The sequence below is a fragment of the Penicillium psychrofluorescens genome, assembly GCF_964197705.1.
Source record: "Penicillium psychrofluorescens genome assembly, chromosome: 1".
NCBI lineage: Eukaryota > Fungi > Ascomycota > Eurotiomycetes > Eurotiales > Aspergillaceae > Penicillium > Penicillium psychrofluorescens.
In genome coordinates this window covers 3,994,825-4,013,369 of record NC_133439.1, presented here as the reverse complement: position 1 = coordinate 4,013,369, position 18,545 = coordinate 3,994,825, and the positions used below count along the sequence as shown (strand labels likewise).

Sequence of the window (18,545 nt, the reverse complement as noted above, 5' to 3'; positions counted from 1 at the left end):
TTACGTTGTATCAATTATTGTACAGGATTCTGTGGACCGGACATGATATCAGATCAGAAAAGTCTGGAACATGAAGGAAAATTATGTGCAGGATAGCCGGTATACCCGACAATGAACATGTATATCAACAGCAGTCATCGTGAAGAAATGGATAGTAAAACAGTGGAGAGAAAGGGTGCGTAGGTAGTTGGTAGGTAGTGAGTGCAAAAGGAAGCGCAGATGGTTGATTAGGTATGAGGCGAAAACCCAGTCTCTCTCGAGAAAAGAATATCGTCACGTCGTAACGGCATAAATAGTAATGAAGGTAGTGCACTCAGTCGTGCAACGTCGTCGTCAACGAGCTCGAATCCTCCTGGACTGGCTCTTCGAAGGGGGTGAGTGTAATCTCCGTGCGAATCGTGATATCCAGCGGAAGGAGATAGTTATTGCCCAGATATTGATTCTGGCCCTTTTCGATCTGAGCTCCGTACATGCCCGCCTCCATGTTTTTCATATACTCAAGATCCGGGGAGCGAGGGCTCGACTTCGACAAGAACATGGAGCTGGCCTTGGAGGTATTGAGGTAGTAAGGCGTGCTCTTACGCGCCCCCATCAGTTTGATGGCCGGGAACAGCCCCCGGATCATAGGCAGACAAGAGCAGATCAGGCCGATGGTAGGCTCGATGTGCGTCCAGAGCGTGGCTTGGTAGACGGTGTATGTGGGATCGGCAGGACTGATCCAGAAGAGGACGACGATGCGGTAGATACTTGCGAAGCAAACGAAAGCACCCAACGCAAACACTCCGTTCAGGGCGAGCTTGTCCTGCCACGCGCGGTGCAGGTTCCAGATCATGGGGACGGGTAGGACAAGAATCACAAAGTCTATAACGACATTGAAGACTTGGTTGACGATGAAGAAGAGCGTGCTGTCGAAGCAATTGCCTTCGACGTTGGAGTCCCAGTACGCACGCAGGGGTCGGCATTGTCCCGCACAGGCCAGGAAGATTCCAAGACCCCATGCGCCGATGAGGCAGTTGAGGCCGAAGGTGAAGTGTTGGAATTTCTTGGACGTAGTGAAGACGCGGCGGTAGAAGCAGATGATGGATATTTTAATGCAGGGGCACACGAGGAAGTAGGTGAATTGATTGGCGAGGAAGATCTATTATTAAGGGTTAGTATCTTTGCTGAGAGATGGACTGGGTATGATTTACCTTGTAGTAGTTGGTTAGGGTTTGGCCATCCAGAGTGTCGAAATGGGCCCCGTTGCCTCCAATAGAGCACCCTGTAGCAACATCGTTAGTAAAGCCTTAGAGAGAAGCAGGTAAAAGGATAGCCCACAAAGAACCAGTTCAGTCAACATCCCGAAAATCAGCACCAGGGCTATCATGCTAAGATAGTCATCCACGCCAAACCCGACCTGTCTCCGCAGCCGCGCAACCACTCGCAGCACCACGGAGATCAGGCACAGGCTGACCAGGACTGAGACGATCTCGATCATTTGCCATCCTCTGGGACTGGGAGCCATGGTAAATTATTATTATAAAAAGTAAAATGAAGGAAAGAGCAGAATGGAAAAAGGAATGAATGAATGAATGAATTTCCTGATCTCCCGAAGGTGGCCGAGAGACTCTATATAGACTCCTATGTGGGCACGTCACCCCAAGAATGTCAAATCATTCAGCCAGCCGTCAGATCCTAATGACAGTCGATCACCGACTCAGCCTAGCTCGATCCGTGCAAGTGTTGCGAAGCGGGTGGTCTGTGGAGGGCGCTTACAGCCCGATCCGATTTGGGTGGACGAACAAGACATCGCTCGGGGGGGTTGAACCACGGTCTGCAGCCTATAGTTTCCTCGATCGTGATTTGGAATGAGGCTTGTTCTCCATCGCCGGAGGATTCTAGCGTATGAGTTGACAGGTTGACGTGTCGATCAGTCGCTTAAATCAATAGTGCGTGCCATCCTTGTCCCGATTTGTCACGATCTCGATCGCTCAGCCTCCCGTCCCTGCATAGAAGGTTCTGAGATAGAAGCCGCGAGCGGCCTAAGCCTCATTTTAATTTATGCTCGCGCCGTGGCTGGTCGATATGGCAGGGCAGTGGAGTCTAGTGGCTTCAGATAAACACGGGCGTGGGGCACACTATTGACTGCCACCCGGAGAATATCTGAAAATGATCTGTCGAATTGCATCTCGTATTCTCTCACTTCCGGCTATGATCGTCGTCGGGCTGTACCGTTAACCAGTGAATTGTCTCAGCCAAACTTCCTCCCAGCTACATCTCGAGGTAGACACTACATACTCACAATAATAATGGCTCGCCCAGCGGTCCCCCTAATTATCAACGGCAAGGAGGAGATCTCCACTGCCACCTTCGACGTGATCAGCCCCTACACGAACCAACCCTGCTGGTCCGCCGCGGCGGCTACGCCGCAAGATGCCATTCGCGCCGTTGAGGCCGCTGACGCTGCGTTTGCCGCGTGGTCACAGACCAAACCCGCCGCCAGACGGGATATCCTGCTCAAGGCAGCGGACATCCTCGAGGAACGCCTAGAACAGAATGCCGAGTATATGCGCACAGAAATGGGTGCTGATCATGGCGCATCGCAGATGTTTGTCGTACCGTTGGCGATTCGGATGCTGCGCGATGTGGCGGGCCGCATCACCTCCATTTGCGGGAGTGTTCCCGTCGTGGAGGCGGAGGGGCAGAGTGCCATGGTGTTTAAAGAGGCTATGGGTGTAATTCTGGGTATTGTGCCTTGGTAGGAGCTTCCATCTCTGGCAATTAAGTCCCCTTGCTGACTGGTAGAAACAGGAACGCTCCGTACGTCTTCGGGATTCGTTCGGCTGCATGCGCGCTGGCCGCGGGCAACACGACGATCTTAAAAACTTCTGAGCTGACTCCACGCTGCTACTGGGCCATTGGACGTGCGTTCGCGGACGCTGGTCTTCCCGCGGGCTGTCTGAATATTCTGTCGTGTCGTCCACAGGATGCCCCCGAGGTCGTCAATGCCATGATCGAGCACCCGGCAGTTCGTAAGATCAATTTTACCGGCAGCACGGCCGTGGGCCGGAAGATTGCCCGCGCATGCGGACAGAGCCTCAAGCCGTGTCTGATGGAGCTGGGAGGGAAGAACAGCTCCATTGTGTGTGCGGATGCCGATTTAAAGACTGCCGTGCAGGGTGTGCTGGCCGGCGCATTCTTAAATGTAAGTCTATTTCACTGCTTGTCTACTATCATTCTGACACCATCCTTCTACAGTCCGGCCAGATCTGCATGGCCACAGATCGCATCCTTGTCCACTCCTCAATTGCGGCAGCTTTTATCGATGCCCTCAAGAGCGCACTCGCCGCAGGCGCCGAGGCATCATCCCTGCCCCCGACTCTGGTCAACACTGCCTCCAAAACCCGCGTTGAAGCCCTCATTTCGAATGCTCTCGCCGGTGGTGCACACTTTATCTCAGGGTCCGCAGATATCAACCTCCCCGCCGACTCGGGGGTGCGCATGGCTCCCGCCGTGCTGGGAGGCGTCAGGGAGGAGATGGCGCTATGGCAGAAAGAAGCCTTTGCATCCGTGGCCGCGTGCATGATCTTTGACAACGAGGACGAGGCAATTCGTCTCGCTAATGGCAGTGGATACGGACTGTCTGCATCGGTGTTTACGGAAGATCTGCGCAAGGGCCTGGCGATAGCCAAACGTCTTCAATCTGGGTATGTTGTCAATCCTATCCCTTAGTTCCGTGCTCATTTATATTCGCGTAGGGCGGTCCATATTAACAGCATGACGATCCATGACGAGCCCGTTCTGCCACATGGTGGCGTGAAGAATAGTGGATGGGGTCGATTCAATGCCGCTGAGGGATTGAACGAGTTTCTGGTGACCAAGAGTGTGACTTGGATGGACTGATGATGCTGCGCTATCGTTGCATATCAGGACGTAGTTCGTTCACTAAAAAATAAATCCTTAATAATATATTCTGTTGATAACTAACTAGCGAAGTATAGTTCCGTGGTCGTCTCATCGCCCACCGACTCTCGGTTCATATTGACCCGAGCAGTTAGTTCTCCTTCCCAGGCACCACGAACATCCCCAATCATTCATTTATTATTCTCGAATCTGATTCAGCAATGGATCTGTAACTATCCCTAACATTCAGAACAGTATCACCATCGGCTTTTGCCATGAGGTCATTCTGACCTATAAGGGCAATTCCCATTCCCGGATTATGTCATCTTTTCGACCAATCAGGGCGCATTCAATGTTCAGCTCGGCAATTGATCTTGACCGTTGTTGCAGGGCGGTGGTTGGAGTGAGGATCTGTTTTGTTTCGGGATCATTATGATCAATGCTATTGAGAAAGAGATTCTGATTTAGTAGTTCATTTCCGGGGCCTCTGCCATGCGACTCTACTCGATCATCCTCGGACTGCTGTCGGAACTCTCGGGTGTTGTCCCGAGGCCCAGCAGCGCGACCGGAATTTACTAGACCGAACTGCCCGGTGTGGGAGCGTGTCGGAATATTCTCTAGCTCCCTAGCCACAATCGTTGTGGTTGTGGGATGTTTACAATACTACGGCCAGTCTTGTCGAGTCGGGCACGTACTAGAAATCACTACGTCAATCATCAGAGGCCCACGACGCCGTCGCATGTGAAATAGCATGAATACATGTGATTTACATTCCCTGCCCAAACCACCATCGGCCCATTACTCAGCCTGGCTCTTCCCCCACGCTCCAGTCCCACGCCCCAGTCGTGCCTCGGCCGATACATCCCCCCGGTCGGCTTCTGACTTCAACCCCGGTGAATAACTTAACTTCTGTTCCGTCTTCCTCCTTCCATCTCCCTCCCCCATTCTTGTACCCGTCCCTTTCTTTCCATTTCGCATCAAAATCATCATGGCAGCACCTCAAGTAATTGTGGTCGGCGGTGGCTGTATGTCTCTCTTCCCTACCCTTCAGCTGTCCCCCCGCATTTCCCTGAATTCACGCTGACCCGAAAACCCAACAGTGTCCGGTCTCAGCGCCGCCCACACCGTCTATCTCAACGGTGGCAACGTCCTGGTCCTGGACAAGCAGGGTATGTATACCTCCCGACTGCAACACTCTCCCGCTGACTTCTCCCCCAGCCTTCTTCGGTGGCAACTCCACCAAGGCCACCTCTGGTATCAACGGTGCCCTCACCCGCACCCAGGTTGACCTCGGCATTGCCGACAGTGTCAAGACCTTCTACGATGACACCATCAAGTCCGCCCGTGACAAGGCCCGTCCCGACCTGATCAAGGTCCTGACCTACAAGTCCGCCGCCGCCGTCGAGTGGCTGCAGGACGTCTTCAACCTCGACCTCACTCTCGTCTCGCGTCTGGGCGGTCACTCCCAGCCCCGCACGCACCGCGGTCACGATGCCAAGTTCCCCGGCATGGCCATCACCTACGCTCTCATGCAGCGCCTCGAGGAGATCTCCCAGGCCGAGCCCGGTCGCGTGCAGATCGTCAAGAAGGCCGAGGTCTCATCCATCAACAAGAGCGGTAACCTGGTCACGGGTGTCACCTACAAGCACAACAACGAGACCAAGAGCGCCGACGGTGTAGTCGTTCTGGCCACTGGTGGCTACGCCGCCGACTTTGGCGACACCTCGCTGCTCAAGCAACACCGCCCGGACACCTTCGGTCTGTCCAGCACCAACGGCACCCACGCCACCGGTGACGGCCAGAAGATGCTCATGGCGATTGGTGCCAACGGCATCGATATGGACAAGGTCCAGGTCCACCCGACGGGTCTGGTTGACCCCAAGGACCCCACCGCCAAGTTCAAGTTCCTGGCAGCCGAGGCACTCCGTGGTGAGGGTGGTCTGCTGCTCAACTCGGACGGCGATCGGTTCTCTGATGAGCTGGGCCACCGTGACTACGTGTCCGCTCAGATGTGGAAGGAGAAGGAGAAGAGCAAGTGGCCCATCCGCCTGGTGCTCAACAGCAAGGCCTCCAAGGTCCTGGACTTCCACACTCGTCACTACTCGGGCCGTGGTCTGATGAAGAAGATGTCCGGCAAGGAGCTGGCCAAGGAGATCGGCTGCGGCGAGGCCGCCCTCAAGAAGACCTTTGATGATTACAACCTCATTGCCGATGGCAAGAAGAAGGACCCCTGGAACAAGCGGTTCTTCCACAACCTGCCCTTCACCATTGACGACGAGTTCCACGTCGCGCTGATGGAGCCCGTCCTGCACTTTACCATGGGTGGTATCGAGATCAATGAGCACGCTCAGGTTCTCAACTCCGAGCAGAAGCCCTTCGAAGGTCTATATGCTTGCGGTGAGCTGGCCGGTGGTGTCCACGGCGCCAACCGTCTGGGTGGCTCCTCGCTGCTGGGCTGTGTCGTATACGGCCGTGTCGCCGGTGACAGCGCTTCCGAACACCTCTTCCAGAAGCTGATCAACGGTGGCTCCTCTTCCGCCCAGCAGCGTCTCGGCCAGGTCTCTCTGCACATCGATCCCTCCACTCCCGGCAAGATCTCGGTTGAGTGGACCGGTGGCGCCGCCGGCGGCAGCCTGCCCGCTGTGGCCGCTGCTCCTGCTGCTTCTGCTGCTGCTGCCGAGGAGCCCGCCGCCCAGACCAGCGCCGACCCCGCCAACTTCAAGGTCCCCGAGAAGGAGTACAGCATGGAGGAGGTCGCCAAACATAACAAGAAGGACGACCTCTGGATCGTCGTCAAGGGAATCGTCCTGGACGTGACCAACTGGTTGGACGAGCACCCGGGCGGTGCCAACGCCCTGTACAACTTCATGGGCCGGGATGCCACTGAGGGTATGTTTCGATGATCTCCTGTCTCTGTTCTTTCATGCTAACAATATTTGTCACAGAATTCGCCATGCTGCACGACGACGAGGTCATCCCCAAGTACGCCAACCACATCGTCATCGGCCGCGTCAAGGGCCAGACCCCCAGCCTGGATCTGTAGATAGTTTAAGCATCTTTCTTTTTGCGAATTTGTGTTCCCTATCATACCCCCAACATTCCTCGCTTCCTCCCTCACTCTGTTGTGGTGTCATCGGAGGCCTGGGCCACTGGTTTCTTTCTGTGCTTGTCTACCTACGCGCGGAGATTGATTCGATCTTGTTCCTGTATCATACCATCTTCCTCTGTTCTTTCTCGTTGGAATATATAAGTTGCTAGAGTTTACTTTGGTGTATTGTAGGCTGGGAGACTCAGATATTTACTTCGTATGCTAGGTAGGATGTACAAGGCGTCTATCTACATATCTATACAGTGTTCAGGTTCACATATGCTTCAATATCATCTTCAACCTCCGCACCGCCGGCCCATCTTCATCTTCACTGTGGGGATCTTGTCTCTTCTCCTCCATCTCTGTCTTCGCGGCCTCCAATGCAGGCCGTAGAAACCCCCACACCTCATCGTGATATCGATCCTGCACACCGATCCAATCTGTTGCACCGGGAAGATGGGAGAGTACATTATCCCGCAAAGAGGTCGAGGTCGAGGTCGTTTCGGCTGCAGCGGAGGTGTCGTTCAACTGAAGGAACGTGTCTATATCAGGTACGAGGCTGAATGACGTTAGGTGTTGAGACTGTGTCGAATGCGGCGGGGGAGGAGTCATCCGTCGACGGAACGAATCGAGCATCTCGATCTCAGCGGGCGTCAGCGGTGGAGGTTCCGAGAAAGCGAGGTCTGTTTCCAGTTCTGGCTCTTCGTCGCCGGTCTCTGTTGTGCTCGGGAACCCGGCGTCGAAGGCTGGATCGGAGAGGAGGGATACGACACCTGCGCCGTCTGTCGCATTTATCTGTGCTTGACTGCTGCTGCCATCTATCCCCTGGAAAGATGCAGGCTGGCCGCGTTCCCAGGCAGTGTCAAATCTCCGCTGCGTGGGATCATAGGCCCGCTGCTTGCCCTTCCAGTTCCCCGTTTCCGATTGTAGCGGTCCAAGAGGATCACTACTAACCCCGTCCCCGTCCCTGTCCCTATCCCCCAGAACAATATCCCCGTCGTCCAAGTGATGTTCCTGTCGCTGTTGCTGCTGAAACTCCTCTTCCGTCAGCGGCGGCAATGTAAACCCCCCCTGCGTCTCAGCCGAGGTACTACCGACGGCATTGCTCCGGAAGGACTCCGCCGCGGCGCTGGACCCAGGTCCTGTCTGGCGAGTAGAAGACGATGGTACCCCGAGGGCATCTTGGCTTGCCGCGTGGTATTGTGTAGATGAGGAGGGTAGGGAAGATGGTCCGGCGGCTTTGCTGTTCGTGGTATTTGCCAGCGTGCGGGAGATCTCAGCTGCTGAGCCGGGGGGTTGGAATGCGCTGCGCGCTAGATTGGTCGCGGAGCTTTGGATGCGGCTTGCGAGAGATTGTGTGGAGGGGTTGTTTGAGGGGGCGTTCGTGGGAGAGGAGGAGGGTTCTGCTGGTCGTGATAGATCCGTGTCGCGATCATTCTTCGACCGAGGCGTCTTGCCCCGCGGGTTCTCGGGCGCCTGGTCGGACATGGATGGGTTGGGGTTGTGTCCACGAGATCGTCTCTAGTCTGTTAGACTTAGGAAGGGGAGACGGAGCGTTGAATGGTATATTATGTTATAGGTTATAGTCCAATTAACGTTTTACTGCTACAATGAGATGAGTAGCCTGAGTAAGCCCCCCCCTCCCTCCCCACAACATGAAATGCTAGACCTGTCAATACCTCAACATCCTGTTGTAGTACCTCTATTGATCCGCGCTTTAACGACGATTTGATCAACACATCCCGAATATTGTTGTCGACGCTGGAACAGAGGCGTGTAATAGTGCGATTCGAACACGTCTGGCTAACTGTGCGCTCGATTCAGACCTGGAGAAATTGAGTAAACGGACCACCAGTTTAGAGGAGTTCGGGAAGTTGGGGTTCAAAGTCGTTGTTACCGGTGCCTAGGCGCCTGAGCAGACCCTTGCAGGTCATGCAGAATGTCCGCGACGACTGCCGTGATGAGCTGCTCTTGGAGCAGAACGAACCCGGTGACAAGTTCCCACGTGAGATCCTGAATGGCTTCAAGTCACCTGGCGTGGCATTTGGCCCAAGAAGTTGGCAGATGAATGGTTGAATGACTGGTACGGCTTGCCTGTTGCTTCGGTGCATGCTCGATGTGCGATGTACCGAGAATGAGACGATGCGATCGAGCTGGGTCGTTAGCAGTATACTGAGACAGTAACTATGGGACTCCGAGGAATGGCATGTTGTAAACATGCTAGCATACGTATCATAATAACAATGGTGATATGGTATTCTTATTATTATGATTATTGTTCTATAGAGACCATTATTGCTCGAGATCTAGCGCTGCAATCGTTGTCCAAGGGTCTGTCGTAGGTGTTGCTTCCACCTCCTCTTTGCCCGGGATGACGACAGAGGCACCGTCCCAGCTTCCGGGTGATCGCGGTGGCATCCAACCAGAATTTGATCACCAGCGGCTATCATTCGAGCTATGATGAATGATTGGGATGGTTCTGTTTGTAAATAATCATCGTCGTCGTCCCATGTGGGTGCTGGTCGGCTGTTTCTGGCAATGTTACAGCGGGAGGGCAGTGGTTGATGTCAGCATTTACTCGTCGTGTGAACTCTGTGGACGATGATTGTCCAATATTACCAGCTATTGCCAGCTATTGTCAGAGACTGCCAGAAACTGCCCCGTAGGCGTCCGTAGGTGTACCTAGTGCCGGCTCTAGGATTGTTGCGGCATTAACGAACTGCTCCCCCACTACGAAAGTCCTCACCACCAAACCAAGCACCACCGCCTCATCCACCACACCACACCTTCTTCCTTTTTCTCTCTCCCGCCCATCACCTCGACCTCCCTCTCAACAACCCCCACCACTACCATCTGGCTCGGGTCCTTCTGCTCGGCTGCCCTTTCTTGGATAGACTCTTGTTTTTTTCATCTTCATGCCGAGCTTTGCTGCATCGGCTCCAGTCATAATCCACACCAACCCAAACCCACTCAACTCAACCCACCACCACTCTCGGCCACCACCGCCAAATCAATAACATCCACCACCTGGCGTTTGGTTTGCTCTCCCCCATCACCCGTCCATCATTCGTGTCGTCCTCTCTCGCTGGGCACGCCCTCCAAAAACTCATAAAGCATCCCACTTGCTTTCCCCTCTCCCCTCCCGCCTCCCCTCGCCCGCTCGTCATCGGCCGGCTCGACATTTGATCATCTCCCGCGTCTCGCTATTTTCGAGCTGGGCTGTACTCATCCGTGTCCGACCGGATCCGCAGTTCCATTCATCGCATCGTCCCCGATAGACCTGTTTCAGGCACCTTTTCTCGTCCGTGCCATTCTGCTGTCTCGATCCCTTGTCCACGGTCGCGGTCAGGGTCGATTCTAGAACGAAAAGATGGTAGACAGAGATCCAGGCTCGCCCACCTGGAAGTTCACACAGTAAGTCGGCTCATATGGACGTGTCGGCGACCTGTCTGGTGCCGGTGAGCTCGGGACAGGCTAACTCGTCAAATCAGATGCTTTGGTGATAAAGGTGATGTAGAAGATATCACAGAGGGTAATTGTCTCTCTCCCCTCCCTCATTCTGTCCTTGTAGGCTAACGCGGCCCCCCAGCGGACATCATTTCAACCGTCGAATTCGATCATACCGGTAACTACCTCGCTACGGGAGACAAGGGTGGACGAGTGGTACTATTTGAGCGGAATGAAACGGTACGTCCTTTCTTCACATTCAACTCCGGATTGACCCTAACACTCGGTCAATGCAGAAAAAAACCTGCGAATATAAGTTCCACACCGAGTTCCAGTCGCACGAGCCTGAATTCGACTATCTCAAATCCTTAGAGATCGAAGAGAAAATCAACAAGATAAAATGGTGCCGCCGACAAAATGCATCTCACTTCCTCCTCTCCACCAACGACAAGACAATAAAGCTGTGGAAGGTGTTTGACAAGTCCTTGAAGGTGGTCGCTGAGAACAATCTATCGAACGAGCTCACGCCAGCGGGCGCCGTGGGTGGCGGCGGTGGCATGCCACGGGCACCCCGGGTCTCCTTCAAGGACCCCTCCGCGCTGAAGCTCCCACGCATGACACACCATGACACTGTGGTGGCCGCAGTCCCACGGAGAACGTACGCCAATGCCCACGCCTACCATATCAACAGCATCTCCGTCAACAGCGATGGTGAGACGTTTATCAGCAGTGATGACTTGCGAGTCAACCTGTGGAATCTCAATATTCAGGACCAGAGCTTCAACATTGTCGATATCAAGCCGGCAAACATGGAGGAGCTAACCGAAGTGATCACGGCGGCAGAGTTCCACCCCGTCGGCTGTAATTGGTTTATGTACGCCAGTTCCAAGGGCACAATCAAACTGGCCGATATGCGGGAGCGGGCGCTGTGCGACGAGCACGCCAAACGTATGTATTTGATCCCCTATTTCTGCAAGGATGGGAGCTAACACCGCTGCTCAAAAAAAAGTGTTCGAACAAGAGGAGGACGCCTCCTCGCGCTCCTTCTTCTCCGAGATCATTTCCTCCATCTCCGACGTGCGATTCTCCCATGACGGTCGGTACATCGTGTCCCGCGACTATCTGACCGTGAAGATTTGGGACGTCAACATGGAACGACAACCGGTCAAGACGATCCCCATCCACGAACACCTGCGGCCGCGCTTGTGTGATACGTACGAGAACGACAGCATCTTTGACAAGTTTGAGGTGGTCTTCTCGGGAGACGCGGAGAATGTCATGACGGGCAGCTACAACAACAACTTCATGATCTACCCGAAAGAAGACGACAAGGAAACGGAGATTGTACTGCAGGCGGACAAGTCGGCCTTCAAGGCCAAGAAGGTTGGCGTGCCGACCCCGATGAACAAGGCAGGGAATGGCAAGAAGGCGGGCTCGCGGTCCGGTAGCCCTGCAGGTCCGGGCAGTCGGATGAAGAAGGAGACCGATGCCGACCAGATTGATTTCAACAAGAAGATCCTGCACATGAGCTGGCATCCCTTTGAGGACAGCATTGCCATTGCTGCTACGAACAACGTATGTTCCCCCCCGCCCCTGGTGTTCTATCTCTACTTACAATGACTCTTTCTAGCTCTTTGTTTTCTCTGCTCTGTAAAGGCGCGACTCTTCCCCCGGCATTCCTCATAATCTTCTTCTTCCATGGACCGGCGCAACTGGGGTTGGGGATCCGGTGGCTGATGGAGGAATTCAATGATCTAGCGAAGATCAGGATGAAATCGAAAAACACAACAAAACAAAACAAAAAGATTAATGACGGTAGCAGCAGCAGCAAGCCACAGATTCCCATAATCTCAGGATTTTTTCTTTCCCGTTCCCTCTCCCCCCTTCTCTCTCTCTTGTCGTGTTTTTGCCTGTTGGTCCATGATTTGTATGCAGCTCCTTAGGTATGATGGCGTACGGGGATCAGTCACGATAGAGAATGTTAAGCCTGTTGGGCTTTTATGAATCTGCCTTTGTAGACGGTAGAGCAGTGAGAGCGATGTGGCCCTAGTATATATCTTCACCGGGTGTAGACCGTTTCTACCTTTCCACATCGTCAGAGGCAGGTTGTCACCCATTTTGGCACTCAATACGTTTACCCTTGCCTACCCATCTTCTCGCCCTGAATTCTCTTCTCTCTACACCTCGCTTACCCTCCCCTATCATGGCTGACGAGTCGGTTTTTTCTGCCGGGCGTTCCGGGGCGATGACGGAGGCGGGAGGTATCAATACCCTTCCGCCATACAGAGACAGAACCAACATACCACCCGAGGCTCACCGCCAGTCATCATACCAACTGTCTTTTCCTTACCGGAACAATCCAGCCTCCGGATCATAACACGCTAGACCATCTCCGGATTAGCGCAGAGGCCACTGGAGAGCCCGCGATCGCGCGCAAAGGGAATCACCCCCAGAGTCCCAGTCCCCTGTGTCTCTCCCTACTCGACTACATCCTCATTTCCCAGTCTTCGTCTGTGGGTTCCTGCATTTGTCTCTTCTGTCCAGCCTTGATTTCAAGCTGGCCATGCTGTGACTGGAGTGCGCCCAGCACACCGTGACTGTGGAAGAACTCTGGTGCACCAGTGACTCCGAGCTTCATCCCAAGTCCCCTTTCACCCCGTTAGGGCACTCTCAGTTCTTTTTCTCTTCTGTGCCGATTAAGATTGGCCAGTCGTATTTCTTGGACCCCTCATTCGATTTGATTTTATGTGCAGATCATGAATTCTGGGAACGATAGTTGGCACTCCTCTGCCGGTGGTGGGCCGCCGTCGCACCCTGGCATGGATCAGATGAACCAGCAGCAGAGGCCCTTGGGCTCTTTCGGGTATGTGATGCTGCTCCAACTGCTATTTCTATGCTGCCAGTGACTGACATGCCATTCTTGCAACCCCCACAGTCAAAATCCCTCTCAGCAAGGCCCGTCTTCGCAGCCCTCGGGCCCTGTCCTCCCCCCTCCATCCGGTTAGAACCGCGCCTTCTATACCCTCTCTGAATAATACTGACTCGGGATCGTCATCTCAGGCCCTTACCACCCTGGCGGTCAGTCGGGTGGCCACTCGCTCCCCGGCCTGGCAGAATTGAGCCAGAGCCACGGAGCCACGCACCAGCCTCAGACGTACGGTCCGCATCCTCCCTCCCACAATACCGGCCACTCCCTGCCGGGAATCGGTCAAGCCATGCAGCATGCATCTCCGCAGCTCAATCGCGAGCGTGAGCGCGACTCCCGAGAGCGGGAGATGATGGAGCGCCAGCGCCAGCAGGAAGAGCATGTCCACCGTGAGCGAGAGCAGCGGGAGCGAGAGCAGATGGAACGTCAGCAGATGGAGCGCCAGCGCGATCAGCAGCAGCACCACCCCGTCCAGAGCCACACGGGCTCCATCCCCCTCCACCAACCCGTCGCCTCGAAGGTGCCCAACACCATCCATGGCCCTAACGGTCTTCTCTCCAACCTCAGTGGAGCTGCCACCAACGGCCCTCAGAGTGCTGGTGGGCAGTCTTCTGGTGGACCTAGTAGCCTCTTTGGCCCCCAGATGCAGCAGCATGGTGAAGGCACGCCTCGGTCATACATGCAGCACCCCGGTGGACCGCCGGGCAACCCGATGATGGGCTACAATGGAGCTGGTCAGCAGATTCCGGGAAGTGTGGCCGCTCTGGCGCAAGGCCAGCAGCCAATTCTCAATGTGAGTGACCTTTCCTTCTGACAATCGGACCTAGCACTAAATGAATGTATAGGACGCTCTGAGCTACCTGGATCAAGTTAAGGTCCGCTTCGTTGATCAGCCGGATGTTTACAATCGATTTCTGGATATAATGAAAGACTTCAAGAGCCAAGCGTGAGTTTGGTACCTCTGATCTCAGCAGGATCCATCTGACATTCTCTAGGATTGATACTCCCGGCGTCATCCAACGCGTCTCCACCCTTTTCAATGGTCACCCTGCTCTCATTCAGGGATTCAACACCTTCCTTCCACCCGGCTATCGTATCGAATGCGGAACTGAAGATAACCCCGATGCGATTCGCGTGACCACCCCCTCCGGCACCAATACACTGAGCATGCCTCGGACAGGACGTTCGTTGGATTCTGGAGATATCGGTCCTTCGGGTGGTCTCCACGGACGCCCTGACTTTTATGACCAGTCGCGGCCTGGATGGCAGCAAAGCCAGCAGCAGCAGCCACAGCAGCAGCCCGGGTCGTACTCACCTGGCTCTCGCATGATGGGTCCCGGCATGTATCAGCAGGATGGGTCTAGCCAAGAACACCACTACGGCTACCAAAGCCAGCAGGAGCAACAGGCGGCCGCCACTGCGGCGGCTATGTCACACCAGCAAGATCACCGTGGTGTTGCGCAGTTGCAAGGTGCTGCCTCGGCCTCTGCTAACATGGGACGACCATCTCTCCTCCAAGTGACCTCGGCTGCGGGAGCGAACGCAAGTCTGACCCAGCCTATGAACAATCTGGCCGGTGTTGGCTCTGGTATGCTGCAAGGCGCCCACGGCGACCTGACCAAGCGTGGACCCGTGGAGTTCAACCACGCAATAAGCTATGTGAACAAGATCAAGGTCAGTACAGGTACCAAGACCATTCGTGACCAAAAAGCTGACAGCTACTAGAATCGCTTTTCGAGTGCGCCGGAGATCTACAAGCAATTCCTTGAGATCTTGCAGACCTACCAGCGGGAGTCCAAACCTATTCAGGATGTCTACGCACAGGTGACCCAACTGTTCAACACCGCTCCGGATCTCCTGGAAGATTTCAAGCAGTTCTTGCCTGAATCTGCGGCCCATGCAAAGCAACAAGCAGCGGCTCGCGCGGCTGAAGAAGCTGCTCCTCTCAGCAATTTGCGTGGAGATGCGATGGGCCCTGGCGGTCTCGCTTCTCAGACCCCCAACCGGGATGTCAAAATGCCGCCCCTTGGTCAATTCAATGTCAAGGAAAAGGAAGGCAAGAAGCGTCGCGGTGGTCCAGGTGGTGCCGGCGTGACTTCGTCCATGTCCGGCCCTGCTGGTGCTGAGGCTGCGCGGATGGCTGATCTCCAGGCTGGCCGCACTCAGGGCCAGTTTGGTAACGTTAATAAGGTGAGTTTCCGATATCTCCCCCGGAATTAGGATAAATTACTGACGAGATAACAGAGAGCCAAGTACCACCACGGCAAACCCTCAACAGGTGCCGACTTGTCGAATGTGTCTCCGACATTGATCCCTGCGCTCCCAGAACCCATCCAGCCATCTGTTTCGATGACTCCAAGTCAAGAGGAGATTGCCTTCTTTGACCGTGTGAAGAAGTTCATTGCGAACAAGCAGGTCTTCAGCGATTTCCTGAAGCTGTGCAACCTGTACACCACCGACCTTGTGGATCGTCACGTTCTGGTGAAGAGAGCCGAGGGATACATTGGATCTAATGCGGAGCTCATGAGCTGGTTCAAGCGATTCATGAGTGTCGAGGAGCCCGAGGACAAAACCATTGACCCCAAGCCGCGAACGGAGGCTGGTATGGTCAACCTGGCCCATTGTCGATCCCTGGGGCCCAGCTACCGTCTTCTGCCCAAGCGGGAGCGCCAGAAGCCTTGCAGCGGCCGTGACCAGCTGTGCTTTGAGGTTCTGAATGACGAATGGGCATCTCACCCTACCTGGGCATCCGAGGATTCTGGGTTTGTTGCGCACCGAAAGAACCAGTACGAAGATGCCTTACACCGCATAGAGGAGGACCGCCATGATTACGATCACCACATCGAGGCGTGCACCCGCACTATCCAGCTGATCGAGCCGATCTGCCAGCAGTTCCTTGTCATGAGTGAATCTGAGCGGGCCGCTTTCAAACTGCCTCGCGGTCTTGGTGGCCAGAGCGAGGCGATTTACCAGCGAGTGATCAAGAAAATCTACGATCGCCAGCGCGGTGAGAAGATCATCCGTGACATGTTTGAGCGCCCCTGCCAGATTCTTCCGATTGTTCTCTACCGTCTCAAGCAGAAGCTGGAGGAGTGGAAGGTGTGCCAGCGCGAGTGGGACAAGGTCTGGCGCGAGCAGATGCAGCGCGCATACTGGCGCAGTCTCGACCATCAGGCCATTGCCACGAAGCAGACGGACAAGAAGCTCTTTATTGCGAAGAACATTCAGCAAGAAGTTCAGTCCAAGTTCGAGGAGGACCGGAATCTTCGCAAGGGTGGATGGACCCCATCCAAATACCAGCGCGAGTTTACATTCAGTGACTTGGATACTGTTCTGGATGCCACTCACCTGCTCATCTTGTACTTTGAGCGGGGAACCAGTGGGTTCGGCGCCGATACGCAGAAGTTGACAGCCTTTGTCAAGGACTTCATCCCAGTATACTTCGACCTGGACCGCGAGACTTTCCACGACTACATGGATGAAATTTCGGTTGCCACTTCGCCTGCCGAGGAGATGGACGGGGAGAACTTCGCGGCCGAGGACGCCTCAAATTCCAGTCGGAAAGAGCTCAACACCCAGAAGATCGGCCTCCTCCGCGAGGCTCTTGAGCGCAAGACCGAGAAAGGGAAGCGGAACAAAGAGGACGGTACTGTTGCAACTCCCCTTGCGACACCCGAGGTTCCGCGAGCTCTGTCTGCCGCCGTTTCAGAGCCCGAGGAGTTTAACGTGGCCGAGCTCAAGTGGATGGAGCATCCCGGTCAGGGCAACTTCAACCTGCAGCGCGAATACACGCTCAATGAGAAGTACGAGAAGAAGGTGCACAATCTGTATGCCAACTTGAACATTTATTGCTTCTTCCGGACATTTGAGATCCTCTATGAGCGTCTGCTGCGCGTCAAGGAGCAGGAGGTGGAAGCCCACGAGCAAGTGCGTCGAGGTCTTTTGCCCAAGCCTGCGCATGAACTGGCTCTGATCGACCGATTCCCTAATGACTTCTTCTACGACTGCGACCCCAAGGCCAATCTATACCAGCAGGTTGTGCGCATGTGCGAGGAAGTGATCAAGGGCGACATGGACCAAATTCATCTGGAGGAAACACTGCGCCGCTACTACATGCAGGGCGGCTATCTGCTCTACAACCTTGACCGCATTCTGTCTTCGATCACCAAGTACGCTGCGTCCATCTTCACTGGTGATTCGCGCGATCGCAGCTCGGATATTGTGAATCTCTTCTTCCGGGAACGGGAGAAGGAGGAGACTACGCATCACCAGGAGATCCAGTATCGCAAGCAGGTGGAGAAGATGATCAAGGATGGCGATATCTATCGCATCACCTACGTGAGTGTCCTCGATCGTCATGGTTTGATCCATACTAATCGTTCGCAGTACCCATCGGAGCGCCGGACAACCGTCCAACTGATAACACCCGAGGACGTGACCTTCGACAACGCAGAGCTAAGCTCCGAAGCCCGCTGGTCGTACTACGTTACCGCATACTCAATGCGTGATCCGACCGAAGGTGTACAGTTCTCCTCAATGCGTATGCCCTTCTTGAAGCGCAACCTGCCAGGCAAGCTGGACGAGGACGAGGAGTATGACCGCTTCTACCGACGCCTGCAGCATTTCGACGGTCTTATTATCCGTGTCTGCGCCAATAACTACACGATGCTCTACCAGCCCGAAACCTACGACTGGTTCTGGCGCTCCACCGCCCCGATCATCGACAAGGATGCCGATGCCGAGACAGCCAAGACCCAGACAGAGGATGCTGCTAAGGAGAAGGCTGCCCTGCGCGAGAAGCGCCATGACCGCTTCGTCGAAAAATTCGTCAACAACCCCAACTGGGCCCGTGGTCTGAGCAAGGATAAGGTGGACGAGTCGAATCAGCGCTTCCGCTCCTGGCTGAATGGTACCTTGTCCGCTGAGAATGCCGTTTCTGCCACCGAGGAGCCCGAGAAGCCCACTGAAGACCAGGAGGCTGAGAAGAGCAAGAGTCCCCCGAAGGAGGACCAGCCCGATGCCGAGATGGCCGATGCCGCACCACCCGCGCCTGAGGCGGAGGCGGAGACTACGGAGGCGCAATGATGATATTGCATTTTGGTTAAACCGTGAATTGGATGGCGTCTATTATTTAACGTGAGGAAAATTGCTGCGATGCCTTGACGTTCTTCTGGTTCTGTCGTTTCTTTTTTTCTTTTCTCC

At 54.8% G+C, this 18,545-nt stretch overlaps 6 protein-coding genes across 6 annotated transcripts; 4 read left to right on the top strand and 2 right to left on the bottom strand.

Moving 5' to 3' along the window:
- Window positions 1-313: 313 nt before the first annotated feature.
- PFLUO_LOCUS1486 (uncharacterized protein) lies at window positions 314-1,504 on the bottom strand (the record flags this gene model as incomplete). Its single annotated transcript, XM_073778530.1, has 3 exons — window positions 314-1,138; window positions 1,191-1,261; window positions 1,318-1,504. The coding sequence occupies 3 exons, from the start codon at window positions 1,502-1,504 to the stop codon at window positions 314-316; spliced, it is 1,083 nt and encodes a 360-aa protein (XP_073635576.1).
- Window positions 1,505-2,288: 784 nt separating this feature from the next.
- On the top strand, window positions 2,289-3,882 carry PFLUO_LOCUS1485 (uncharacterized protein; the record flags this gene model as incomplete). Its single annotated transcript, XM_073778529.1, has 4 exons — window positions 2,289-2,737; window positions 2,791-3,184; window positions 3,238-3,686; window positions 3,738-3,882. The coding sequence occupies 4 exons, from the start codon at window positions 2,289-2,291 to the stop codon at window positions 3,880-3,882; spliced, it is 1,437 nt and encodes a 478-aa protein (XP_073635575.1).
- A 988-nt stretch (window positions 3,883-4,870) lies between these two features.
- PFLUO_LOCUS1484 (Osmotic growth protein) lies at window positions 4,871-6,925 on the top strand (the record flags this gene model as incomplete). The annotated part of the gene is made up of 4 exons (XM_073778528.1): window positions 4,871-4,907; window positions 4,983-5,051; window positions 5,101-6,771; window positions 6,828-6,925. The coding sequence occupies 4 exons, from the start codon at window positions 4,871-4,873 to the stop codon at window positions 6,923-6,925; spliced, it is 1,875 nt and encodes a 624-aa protein (XP_073635574.1).
- Window positions 6,926-7,243: 318 nt separating this feature from the next.
- Window positions 7,244-8,458, bottom strand: PFLUO_LOCUS1483 (uncharacterized protein; the record flags this gene model as incomplete). Its single annotated transcript, XM_073778527.1, has 1 exon — window positions 7,244-8,458. The coding sequence occupies one exon, from the start codon at window positions 8,456-8,458 to the stop codon at window positions 7,244-7,246; it is 1,215 nt and encodes a 404-aa protein (XP_073635573.1).
- Window positions 8,459-10,340: 1,882 nt separating this feature from the next.
- PFLUO_LOCUS1482 (protein phosphatase 2A regulatory subunit cdc55) lies at window positions 10,341-12,071 on the top strand (the record flags this gene model as incomplete). The annotated part of the gene is made up of 6 exons (XM_073778526.1): window positions 10,341-10,384; window positions 10,462-10,502; window positions 10,560-10,657; window positions 10,714-11,365; window positions 11,427-11,992; window positions 12,048-12,071. The coding sequence occupies 6 exons, from the start codon at window positions 10,341-10,343 to the stop codon at window positions 12,069-12,071; spliced, it is 1,425 nt and encodes a 474-aa protein (XP_073635572.1).
- Window positions 12,072-13,173: 1,102 nt separating this feature from the next.
- On the top strand, window positions 13,174-18,428 carry PFLUO_LOCUS1481 (Transcriptional regulatory protein sin3; the record flags this gene model as incomplete). Its single annotated transcript, XM_073778525.1, has 8 exons — window positions 13,174-13,280; window positions 13,353-13,417; window positions 13,478-14,136; window positions 14,189-14,289; window positions 14,339-15,017; window positions 15,069-15,533; window positions 15,588-17,681; window positions 17,730-18,428. 8 exons carry the CDS (start codon window positions 13,174-13,176, stop codon window positions 18,426-18,428), a joined length of 4,869 nt encoding a protein of 1,622 aa, XP_073635571.1.
- Window positions 18,429-18,545: the final 117 nt, after the last annotated feature.